The 13,226-nt window shown below is 36.1% G+C and overlaps 1 protein-coding gene across 1 annotated transcript in view; it reads right to left on the bottom strand.

The window, feature by feature from the left end:
* Positions 1 to 2,983: 2,983 nt before the first annotated feature.
* LOC136029261 (probable 18S rRNA (guanine-N(7))-methyltransferase) overlaps positions 2,984 to 13,226 on the bottom strand; it is a 38,636-nt gene continuing 28,393 nt past the window's right edge. The window contains exons 4-6 of the mRNA XM_065707502.1: positions 11,409 to 11,602; positions 9,473 to 9,708; positions 2,984 to 3,153 (exon numbers count right to left, since the gene is read on the bottom strand). Of these exons, the coding sequence (XP_065563574.1) occupies positions 3,006 to 3,153; positions 9,473 to 9,708; positions 11,409 to 11,602 (578 nt within the window). The 3' untranslated portion in view covers positions 2,984 to 3,005. The remainder of the gene's footprint in view (positions 3,154 to 9,472; positions 9,709 to 11,408; positions 11,603 to 13,226) is intronic.

The following is a 13,226-nucleotide window of genomic DNA, read 5'->3' as shown; positions in this document are numbered from 1 at the left end:
AGTAATGTACTTAACAAAGCCGAACGGGGGGGGGGGGGAGAGTAATAGGTTTTGACTCCCCCCCCCAAAAAAAAAATGTCAGATCCGTGAAAACGTATCAAAATGTATCTGAAAAAACTTTCGATGCGTTTTGTAAAAAAAAAATAATGTAAACCAACTCCCGAAAAAAAAATCCTGGATATGCTCTTGGTATTTGAGCATTTGTATATACAAGGTGTATTTGCAGAGTATATATATATATATATATATATATATATATATATATATATATATATATATATATATATATATATATATATATATATATATATATATATATATATATATATATATATATTGCAGTATATTCGAGCATTTCAGTGATTACACATCATTAAAATAATTATTACTATTTTTTTTTATTATTCTATAGCCAAGTTAGTTTCATGTTGGAGAAAGAGTTCTTATCATGGTATAATTTCATTTTGGATACATACTTGACACGCTTAAATGACAATCAAATTTGGTTGCTCAATACCAGGGTCGGGACCTTGTGGATCTGAAGTCGGGACAGCAAGTTTCTATTTTCGGCGCTCAAGAAACACGTGATGGGGTCGATCAGACCAATTATCCAACAAGCTTGATTACTTATCTTTAGCGTTTCACGGGAGTTTATTGACATCAGAGATTATTAGGAGAGCTACTTGAACCGGTCTGGATCAGCTCTTGAATAAGCTATACCTGCTAATCCCAGAAAATGCAGGATAAGTGACGTTACTTGTAAACAAACCATAAGATCCTTTCAAAAATTGAAGAATATATGAGATTATATGCAGAGAACAAAAGGGTAAACCTTTTTTTGGTTTTAAACCAAGGTGTTTAAATTAACAGCAATAAGTAAATCTCGGGCATGTTTTTGATCTTTTAAGCTGTACACGATTGAATAGCCTACCTGATTCAGTAGTCAAAGCCAATATGATTATTAGCTCCGAAAATGGACTTGACTAATTTTGTAAAGAACACCCATGTCCCTTAGAATCATGACTATGACTAACTAACTAGAATGAAAATGGATATTGAGGCTTCTGCTATCACGGAATGGGTTTAAACTGTAGAACTCGGGAAGCGACTGTCTACCTGACAGTTGTCACCAGAACAGGGTAAAGTCGTGAAAATGGTAAACCTTCAGTGACCTGTAAATAAGCGATGTTTCCATTAAAATGCACGTGACCATTGTTGGTATTCCTCGTTCCCATCCTGATTACCATAAGCGTTGGTTGCCTGGCTGTCCATAAGAGTTTCAGCAAGCACGTGGCCTAATAAGGGATGCTCGTGTACACTCATAGAGGTGACTGAAACTGGCAATGCTGACTGCTAACTTCAGTGACATAAAGAGATTAATAAAATAATGTGTAAAGATATATCTCCAAGGGGTCACATACTTTCAGAAGTCATATAAACCCGGTGGCACATATCAAGCGTGGTGAAACTTTACCAGTTGTGGCTGAACCGTATGGCACACGTGGCACACGTGGCGCTCCGAGATGAATGCCAGGTGGCGGACAGCGGGCAACCCCTTGATTACCCCAACATAAAAAGGTCACAGATAGGATCATTAATTGCAAAAACGGCTATGTTAGGAGAATAAAATTCAATAATATAGAGGGGAAAAACTGGGGATAAATCGTCATTGGCCCACTACCTCCAAACCTCCCCTGCCACCAAGAATAAAAATGGAGTGAAAATAACTAAAAAGTCTTGCGCAGTAGCTGTAATGCGGGTGATTACCCTAACCGAGAAATAAATCTGGGATAAAAATTCTCAGAGATCCTACCCTCCGTACCGAAATTATAAAACTTGTCAGAGTGTTTTTTTTTTTTAGTTGATACAGTATGTAAGTAATACAGGGACCTCCTTCTATATAGGGAGATACTATCATACAACCTAAGGGCGTATCTAGGATTTTTGTCCGGGGGGGGGGTGATTAAAACCCAGTAACCCCCCTGGATAAGGCCTTGATAGAATGTATTTCATTTATTGGATTGTCTAGGGCACCAGATTCCAGATGCCTTTGGGTCCGAAGCTAAAATTCTACTATCCTGATTTAAGATCCCATGAAGCACCGGCCCGGGTACTGAAGACCTCACTTGGGGGAGAACCCCGTCACAAATCTCCTTTTAGTAAAACTGTTTTGTTCAGCAACAGTTAAAAATATTCCATTAAACAAACAGCAGTTAAAAGTATCAAAGTAGGTACACGGCTGGTTTTGACCATCCGGCTAGAAAAATAAATTTCATAACTTTAAAATATTTGCTCAAATATATTTGAATAAAGAAAATATATTTCAATACATTTATTCCCGAATAGTCAAATTGACGCCAGAAGAATGATTCAATCTTCAAAGACCATAATTTCTTTTTTCGTTTCGGGTTGTTTATCTTTCTACCCTAATTACTACTACTAATAACTCACCGCATCACCAAGCCGTCTGAGGCCAACACAGCTACGCACGCTCCTCCTCCAACTCAATCTATTCAAGGCCCCCCTCTTTACACCCTCCCAGGAAGTTCCCATTTCCTTTAAATCTTTATTTATGACATCCCCCCACCCCAAACGAGGACGACCTGCTCTCCGTTTAGCCCCAGACGGATGGCCAAAAGGACAATCTGTCATCCTTCACCCCCAGAACGTGGCCTAGCCATCTCAACCTTTCTTTCATTATAGCCCAAGAAAGCGGGATTGAACCACATTTTTCGTACGACCTACTGTTTGAAATACGGTCAGTCAGCCGGGTATCCAGAAAAATCCGTAGGCAATTTCTCTGGAAAACATCTAGTAAATTTTCATCCACTTTTCGGAGCACCCATGCTTCAGAGCTATATTTGACCACTGTCATTATTGTAGCTTCCAATATTCTACCCTAATTAGCCTCAACAAATTTAGCTTCTGAAGGACCAGCGTTCTTTCGTTTCCAAAGCCATTGCAATACGTTTAAAGAACTTAAAACTGTGTATGAATTTTTATTATCAAAAATGACCAGGCCGTTTACGTCCAGTGAATCTAGTAGCTTCACGTGTTTCCTTTCCTTGCCTCTTTCTTCTCTCCTTTTTCTCTAAAATCCAGTCTCGACTCTTTTTAACCGATTTTGATTGTCTTATTTGCTTTACCCTTTCCCTATAATGAAAAAACACAAATAAATATGATAAGTTAATTGAATCGAAATTAATTATCCAAACATATATTCCATAGGCAAGATAAGAGACAACCTTCAGTCTAATTCTTGGAATCCAGTTGTGTATCTAGATATATATCTTGAGTAAAAGGAGGAGGGGTCCATTGGCGTTATTATAGGGGTTGTCAAAAATGATAGATTTTGACATTTAAGAGGTAACTTGGACCCTGACAATATGTTCCTACATATTCAAAACTGACATACCGCGCATAAAAGAAGGAGATATTGCATGCCTCTTCAATGCACCAGGTTTTTGGGAAACAAGGGTGCTAATCAAAATTTTTATCCCGGACGTAACAGAGGAAAGAACTACCACTGTGTAGGATAAACGTAATAATAAATATAATAATATTTATGCATCATGAAACAAAAAAAACAAACAATGAACACACTGTACCCCCGGAAAATCCCCACGAAGACTCCTTGGTGTGTAGAGAAGGGGGAAGAGACAAACAGAATAGAGGAAGGAGAAGAGGAGGCGAGGGAGGACAAACGAATCATTTATTTAATGAATTAAAGAGAAGGAACAAAAATTGTCTAAAAGAAAACAGATTAAATAAATTAGATACTCGAAATTGTCATTCGCTATTGGAACGCACTTTTAATCGTTTTTTTTTTAGTCAGACCCCGAAAACCAAGAACCGAAAACCTTAGGTTATTTTCTTGATCTATTAACCATGATGAACTACATTTCTATTAAATAAGTCCTAGGAATAGTTTATTTACAAAAAATCATTGAAGTTTTTACAGTGCGTGTGTATACTCTACCCTTTGCTCTATTTCACGGAGTAGGGAGGGGGAGAGAGGCTGGAAACTGATTTTTTTTTTTGATGGATTCACACACGAGGAGGGACACTGGTAGACACGAAAACATATGTTTAAAAGTAGTTAGAGAGAAAAAGATAACAATAAAACGGAACAAACGGGGATTTAGAACAGTATAATCTATAGAACTTGTATCTTTAATCTCATTAAATCAAAAATTTTAATTTATCAGAGAAAAAAATTCTGAAATCAGAATTTTTTACGAAAATAACGCTATTGAAAATTAATAAGTTTATATGAGTAAATTAATATAATTCAGTTGGTTTTCTTTGGTTTCCCATGAACCATAAATTGTAAAGTAGTCTCTTTATTTTTTTATGGAAAATAGGCAGTGCCATCTTAAAAAATAAGTAAAAGTATCAATCGGAAGCTATGTATTCCGCTTTAGAGGGCACTTTCAAAAAAAGTAATTAACGTTAGAACAATATACCAACATTAGAAATAGTATATCCAATTATACGCCCAATAACAAATACCTATATGGTAAAGGTAAAAGGTAAAGGATACGGCATAAGACTTTACAGTCCCTACCGGCGGTGCTGATCTCCGTTTCTTGGCCCTTCAGCCAGGAAGTGCAATGGGGGGTTGGGGGCCAACCATCCTGTGCTTTCGCACACCCTTCCTGTTTACCTTCCCCAGATTTCTCCAGGTACCCATTTAGAGCTGGGTCGACTTTGGCTAAGCTTACAGAGTCACGCCGCTGACCCCCGTCCCTAACTGAACAATTGGGTACATTGGGATTCGATATATCCCATATGCTTTGCTATTAACCGCAGTAACTCTTAGCTTTGAATGCACGGTGCACAACGAGTACCTGAAGTTACCCTACCAAGTAGGTATATCTCGTTATACAGTCACAAGGTTTTCGATCCTCATAAAACATTATATAATCTTTTTGCCTTTTCCATGCCCATTATCCGGCGGGTTTCGCTGCTGGTATCAAAATGATTTTATCATTATGCTGTGGAGCAAAATTACTGCGTTGAAATATTTTGTTTCTTGTGTAGTAACAGTAAGACAAAAAATTAGAAACTTCTTTCAATACAAAGATCGCTTAATGAAAGATACAAATTTATCTGAAGTCTAAAACTTAAGCCCTAGTTAACCCTAGTTGTAATGTCCTATGTCTATAATGTATATTTTGGCCCTAGTTTTAATGCCCGTTTTAGCCCTAGTTGTAGTGTCCTGTTAGACCTTTAGGGGGGGGGGGTTAGCTTGGTACAACCTATGCTTAATCCATAAATTCCTAATACCGTAAAAGTTTAAAAATCTTAAACAAATATGGCTGGAAATAAGGGCTAGTAACCTACTTGTGCCGGATTCTACCTCTATGGGGGCTAGAGAAAGGGCAAATTTTTCTAATCCAATATCTAAAAGATCAGATTACTGAATATCAAAAGAACTTGGCGGAAAGCGAGTGTTAATTTTCCCCATGAAACCCTTTTGGAGTCCTGATCCCGTCCAATCTCTGTGGGGAGTTGGGTGGATTCCTTAACTCTTGTCATCAGAATATCTACCAGATGTGGCTGTTGGATCTCAAATAGAAAGTAAGAGCAAGTGTTCTATGTCCGCTTTCTGAACGTCCATACCTAGTCCGACCCCTGAGGAAAAGAAGAAAGGTGACCCAAAACGACACCTTATAGAAGGCGTCGTCAAATCTTAGCCAAGCTTAGTGGAAAGTAATAGCTATCATCCTAATTGTGCCTGTTATGTATACTAACCCAATCCCATCTCTTTGGGGAGGGGGTGGGCGAGGTAAGATTGTACGTAAATTCTAGTTATCATAATATCCACCAGAGAGGGTTATCAAACTCCAGCTACATTTGGTAGAAAGCAAGAGAACCGTGTCATAGCTGGTTTTTGAGGCCTATTCCCAATTTGACCCTCGTGGGGGTGGGGGGAAGGGGTCCTCCATTCTAGCCATCACATCCGCAAAAACAGAAGGTCCTACATGAATCGTACTTGGTGGGAAGTAAGATGCTGCGGCATTGTGGTAAGGGAAGTAAGGTGGTGTGCCATTATACGCAGCAATGTTGCCATCACAATTCTCTTTTTAAAGTGCAGGAAAGGACAGTTTCTAAAAATATTCTAGTATACCTGTTTAGAAAACATTAAAAACCACCAAAGAGGTATCATTGAATAATTTGATAGCTTTGAAACTTTCCTGTTGCATGAACCACCGATTCAAATCTTTGTTGACACAGAATGCCTATTATTAATATTATATAATCTATATATATAAAAATAAGTTGTCTGTCTGTCAAGTGACGTCATGTTTCTGTGTCGACTGACGTCATGAAGTTAGTTGTCGTCATTTTTGCTATGACGGTGACGTCATTAAAGATATTTAAGACATGCGTTCACGGAAAATGTTTAATTGTAAAATGACTGAAGAACCTACAATGGCAACAGCCGAGGAAGCTGCTCAAAGAGTCTATGCCAAAAAACTTGCTGCTGATAGAGAAAGTAAGAAAAGAAAGCGTGCCGAGGAATCACAAGAACAGCAAGAAAACAGGCTTGCAGCTGATAGAGAAAGTAAGAAAAGAAAGCGTGCCGAGGAATCACAAGAACAGCAAGAAAACAGGCTTGCGGCTAAAGAACGCAAAACCGCGCAGTTAGATGAAAATCCACCTGGAAAGCGAGGGTCAAAACATATCAAAACTGGAAATGATAGCGATGATGATTGGGTTTGGGATTTTGACTTGGATAAGGTCATCAATGCCTACCAGATTAAGTTAAAAAACAAAGGTTCGGCGATATGTACTTCATAGTGACGCTGAAAAATAAAGAAGAAAAAAACTGAAAAAATGTAAAAAACTAAAAAAAATAAAAAGAAAAAACACTCAAAGATAAATTACAGACCGGGACACAAATGACGACCGACACAGAGGGAATATAAATGACGGACCGGGAACCTCAAAGAAAAATATTCAAGCCGAAGTAGCTGAGTTGGTAAAGCGTTATGTTCCAGGTTCCAGGTCCGAGAGGTTCCAGGTTCGAACCTTGGCTTTAGCATTAATACAAAAAAAGAAAAAAAACTAAAAAAGATAAAAACTACAAAAAAACTAAAAAGAAAATACTAAAAAAACTAAAAAAAATAAAAAAAAGGTAAAAAAACTAAAAAATAAAAAAAAAATTTAAAAAAATAAAAAAAAGGTAAAAACTACAAAAAAAACTAAAAAGAAAAAAAAACTAAAAACTAATAAAAAAAACTAAAAAAAACAAAAAAGAAAAAACTAAAAAAAAGGAAAAAACTGAAAAATAAAGGAGAAAAAGAAAACTAAAAACCGGGACACAGGGAATATAAATGACGACCGGGACACTCAAAGATAAATTACAGACTGGGACACAAATGACGACCGGGACACAGGGAATATAAATGACGACCCGAAATATTCACCTTATCCCTATGTCAGTTATGGAGTGTCGCATATATTTATCGATAATTCAAGAGGAGTAACCGTATAAACATTTGGTTTTGGAAAATTATCGTTCTTTGGTTATCGAGTTGGTAACTCGTATGCGACTAAAACTAAAAAAAATTTGAAGTTTCTTAATAATGTTTCAAAAATGTTAGGCTATTTCTATAAAAGAATATTACAATGTAAACATTGAAACCAGAAAAAATTAAGTTGAGATTTTGTTGAAATTCAAATCATTTACAGTATGACCAACAAAGTATTTTTTTTTAAGTTTTATCAACAGTAATTTTGAAGCTAAACAGATTTGCAAAGCTACTGCAGCTAGGACCCATGGGTTACAGATGTCGTATCACTTCACGGATCTTGACACCAGAGCTCTAGCTTTCTACCTCTTTTTGAGGGTTCGGTGAACTTTAAATGTAAATTAGATTTAGTGAAAAGATCTACTGAAACATTGTGATACAACTATCACAACACCATCTGTTCAATTAAAGATCTACTGAAACATTGTGATACAACCATCACAACACCATCTGTTCAATTAAAGATCTACTGAAACATTGTGATACAACCATCACAACACCATCTGTTCAATTAAAGATCTACTGAAACATTGTGATACAACTATCACAACACCATCTGTTCAATTAAAGATCTACTGAAACATTGTGATACAACCATCACAACACCATCTGTTCAATTAAAGATCTACTGAAACATTGTGATACAACCATCACAACACCATCTGTTCAATTAAAGATCTACTGAAACATTGTGATACAACTATCACAACACCATCTGTTCAATTAAAGATCTACTGAAACATTGTGATACAACTATCACAACACCATCTGTTCAATTAAAGATCTACTGAAACATTGTGATACAACTATCACAACACCATCTGTTCAATTAAAGATCTACTGAAACATTGTGATAAACTATCACAACACCATCTGTTCAATAAATGAGCTGACAAATAATACACCTAAAGTAGTACACGAGGTAAACGTAAAATATAATTATTGCATTCAAAGAGTATTTGTAACATTTATTATGTTTCAGACTTAACCTTGAGTTACTCTGGACCGTTCCAGGAGTTTAGATGAGCCCGGGTACACGGAGTTAAAACTATTTGAACGAGAGAAATTGCACAATTGAACTAGCTCCAAGTCTCTTAGTTTGGGAGGTAGGGGGCTGGCTTCTTAACAAGGGATATTCAAGAAATCGTAAGTATATGCCTACGCGTCCTGTAGTAACCCAGTAAGATTGATCTCTGCTTGGTTTTGCGGGACCAGGAGCTCGAACTCGCCTGCAACGACAGACTGCCGGGCCCGGAACTTGATTCTGGTGATGAGATTATGCAAAAGCGTCTCAAAAACAATCCAAACAAGAAGAAGCATACCACAGTCATATTTAATGAAAGTGAGAAAGATAGAAAATTGGAAAATAAAACAAAAATATCAAACTATATTTTCTATTAGTTACAAATCGAAAGGTAGTTTTTTCAAAGAAATCATTTTAAGAAAGTATGAAAAACAGATTATTTGAATACAATGCTTAGAAAAAAGTAGGATTCATAAATAATTAATATCTTTACATGAATAAAAATGTAGTAATATATTAATTTCAGCTTGAACAATGTGCTGTTATATTTCTAATCTCGCTACACAATAATTTGTCAGTCTGTTTCCAGCACTGATGTTTATTCTGATACACTTTGGAATTAAACCAAAACATGGTAATATGGGTATTTAGTAACACTCAATAAGCCTCAGACAGAGTTCTTACAGAATAGCTAACAAATTCGGAACATACCCATTATAAATAGGATTTTATATCACTAGAATTATAAGCAGAATTTCATATAAATAGAATCTATAAATATAATTTTTCAACCATTAGTTGTAAGGCTATAAGACAGAGCATATTGATTTTAAATATATTTTTTATAGTCGTTCAAATGCTACTAAAGTAATGTCTACCTAATATAGTGTTTGAATTTACTACTTGCCTTTTACTAAAAATGGCCTGATTAGAGGTTCCTTCTTCCATTCCAGTTTGGCCTTGGGGCAATGGCTGAGGACCACCTGTCATCAAAACTAAAAAATATTTCTTCGCTTTTGTACTATTGGGAAAGTCAACAACTAAACCACCAGTGAAACCGCTTTTCATTGCCTGAGTAGTTATCAGTTCAATTTGTTTTGGGTTTTCTGGGTAAAATTGTAACGCGGCTCTTGCTCCTCTGTTCTGAAAATAAGATAATTAATTTTGTAACTAGAACTACTGATATGATTTGACATTTGCTCCAAAGAATCCACCTGGTCACTGTGGTCACGACCACCGGGCCAAAATCGGCTCTTGGCTCTATTCTGAAAATAGGAATGATTATTTTTGTAGCTAGTAAAACGATATGATTTGATATTTAATGTAAAAAAAAACAGGTCTTCTTGGTCATGGCCACCAATCCCTAAAGTAGCTCTTGCTCCCTTGTCCCAAAATAAATAATTATTTTCATAGCCAGAAATACTTATATAATTTGATATTGAGTACGAAAAAAAATTTGACACTGAGTACGACGAGACATACGACACCGATCTCATCTGCTAGGTGGCACATGTCTTCTATCCATGTGTGTCTTTGCTCTTCCTTTTCATTTTTGACACACCGCCGCTTTTTTCCAACCGCGTGTGTCTGCTCTCCATTTACATTTTTGACTCGCTCAGATGCTCGGGGTCACTTGTCTTTTAAACGCGTGTCTTTGCTCTTCATTTTCATTTTTTACAGGCTCTAATGGTCGTTTTCGCATATCTTCTAACCTCCCGTGTCCGCTCTTCATTTTCATTTTATGTTTATGGATTTTGATTACTTCAGATAATTTAGCAATGGCCTTTGCTTTAGCTGCCCGAATTGGTGTTGTCCCAGTCGATGGTGCAAATTTTCATTTTTCTGGCCTTCAGACCGGCGTAAGCCAGGTTGGTTTCCACCCCCAAGGCAAATTTACTCATGATAGTACGAAAGGACCTCTTGAGATTTTATGTCAACTTGGCAGATAAATGCGTTAGATTTAGGGTCTATTTATAAAGGGACCTTAGTTGATAGCTCTAGCTTTAATAAGGACTAGCTCGACAGACGACATTTGCAAAAACCAAACTTAAGGCTTCAAACTTCTGACATATCTAGATCGTTTTTTTTATGCGAAAATATCCCAAGATACCAATTTTCCCGAAAAGATTTGGAGCCGTTTTCGAGAAAAGATACATAAATAATTAACTACATACATATACAATTATTGCTCGTTTATAAAGATAGTATATATATATATATATATATATATATATAATATATATATATATATATATATATATATATATATATTTATATATATATATATATATATATATATAATATATATATATATATATATCTCGACCCTCTTCTAGAGGGTCAAGATTCCTTCAGAGGACTAGCCCAATAGAGCACCATCAGCTGTTTTTTCGATTTAAAATGACAGCCTCAGGTACAAAATCCTCCCCCAGAGACCCCTGAAATATTAAAGATATTCATCTAAGCTTAGAGTCGAATATTAAGAAAGAACAAAATTGCATAGAATCAACACATAAATATGTATATATTTATGCTACTACAAATATTGTATAAGAATAAGCAGTAAGTGGAAATAAGAAGAATAAGAAGAATAGAAGAATTACTTTCTGATAATATGAACATCTGAATAATCGTCTAACCTTGCTGCAGCAGGGATCGAACCCTGGCACTCCGTATTGTCAAGCAGATCAACCCACTGCGCTATAATAGGCGGAGAATAGAAGAAATAATAACAAGAATAGTGGAAACATAAAAATAAGAAGCAAGTATAAAATAAGAATAAGTATCTAACTAAATCTTAATCTAAAATTACAGTCAAATTAAATTGGAGGCAAAGACCTTACCAGAGATGCATAAAGAGTTGAAAAGAATTTAAGGAGCCTTTTAGCAGGTGAATGTGAAGTTTTGTCTGCATTACAAAGCCATTGAATTGCAGAAACGCTTATCGCCCCATCAAAGCTGCCAGGTCGGAATGGTACCCCTTGGCCAATATCGTTCAGAACCAAATCACCTTCAACTTCTTTTTCGATGGCGACATCTATATTAATCTAAATATTATTTAACAATCAACGATCAGTTGATTATCAAACCCATTTACTACCATGTTTTATAAATTATCTTATACACATTTATACGCATAGGCTGACAGAAAACATTTACTGAAGGAACAAGGAATAGCATGAATCACATTGAATAGCAAAGGAAAAGTTTCACAACAAAATCTGCTGTTAGAAGACAAAGTAGAATTATAATACAATGAAAGGAACATGTTAGTTTAGGGTGTGTGATTCTATTATTGATAAATGGAAAGGAGGAATTAAAATTTAGTATTTATGACACGTGCAAAATTACACAGGATGACAAGTGATACTGAACAGGAACATTCCTGGCTTCTACTGAATTATATAACAACGCAAATAAAGCAAAATTATAACGACTGAGGAAAAGCTGGGAAAGAAGTTTTTTGGTATCTATGACGGCATGCCAAATCATACATTATTTTGAATGAATCCGAGCAGCTAAAGTAAAAGGCAAGAAAAAAAGTCGGAGATAATAATACAGGAAAATGAAGGGAAATGAGATGCAGTTAAATGGGGGAGGTATTCATAAGATAATAGTTGGTACGGCAGGGAGTCGGGATTTGAGCTGATTTGTATCTTATTCCGGCTTTATAGATTATTTTTATGAACTATGTTATAAGGGATAAAGCAAAGGTTATGGGAGAAAATAGTGTCAAACGGCGAAGGTATATAACAAAGGGATATCCCCCATATCCCCAAATATCCCCATATCCCCAAAGGGATATGGGAGAAAATAGTGTCAAACAGCGAAGGTATAACACTCCTGGACTTACAATATGCTGGGGGTTTGGTTGTCATGGATAACAATATTATAAAAATTGTATTGGTAGTTTTGAGAGTTTGAGATGCGACATTAGGTTCGACAATTTACGGAAAAGAGAATAAGGGAGTAAATGAGGATAAAGAGGCGATTCGAAGTAACAAAATACTGACGGAGTGGAAAGTTCCACTCTAGGTAGCGGTATTAGCAAGAACAGTAAGTACAGTGAAGATGTAAAAAGTCTAACAGCCAAGACACGTTTTTTTTCACAGTTGCAAAGGTTTGCAAGAATAGAAAGGTAAGTCTCGAACTAAGATTAGATACGGAAAACTATGTGCCCTTCGAAAGGGCAAGAAGATATTTCAGACGTTTTCCGATGGAATTATCTAAGGACAGTTTAGGATACTCGTTTATACGACCGTATATCAAAGAATAGCCTGTACAAAAATAGCGGTTCACCCTCATTTCCTAGGGCTACAATGAAAGAAAGGTTAACATGGTTAGGTAACATTTCATGGATAAAAGATGGTATATTCCAAAAAAACTCTGGGCTTCGGAATTCTATACGGCAGAATGTCTTCAAATGAACTGGGGACACTTTATAAAGAAAGATTTGAATGAAAAAGGGAATAGATGGGAGGGAGTAAAGGGTGAAATTTTGAACATATTGAGCCGTTAAAACGGCTAGGACATGTTTTACAGATAAAGGCTGACAGATTGCCAAAGGTTGTTGATTTTGGCCGTCCATCTAGGGCCAAACAAAATCAGATTGTTACCAAACGGGGTGGGAATGGGTCATAAGGAAGGATTTCATAAAAATT

This window comes from Artemia franciscana, chromosome 7 (assembly GCF_032884065.1).
Source record: "Artemia franciscana chromosome 7, ASM3288406v1, whole genome shotgun sequence".
Taxonomy (NCBI): domain Eukaryota; kingdom Metazoa; phylum Arthropoda; class Branchiopoda; order Anostraca; family Artemiidae; genus Artemia; species Artemia franciscana.
Note: the sequence above shows the minus strand (reverse complement) of the source record. Positions and strands in the feature narration are given on the sequence as shown.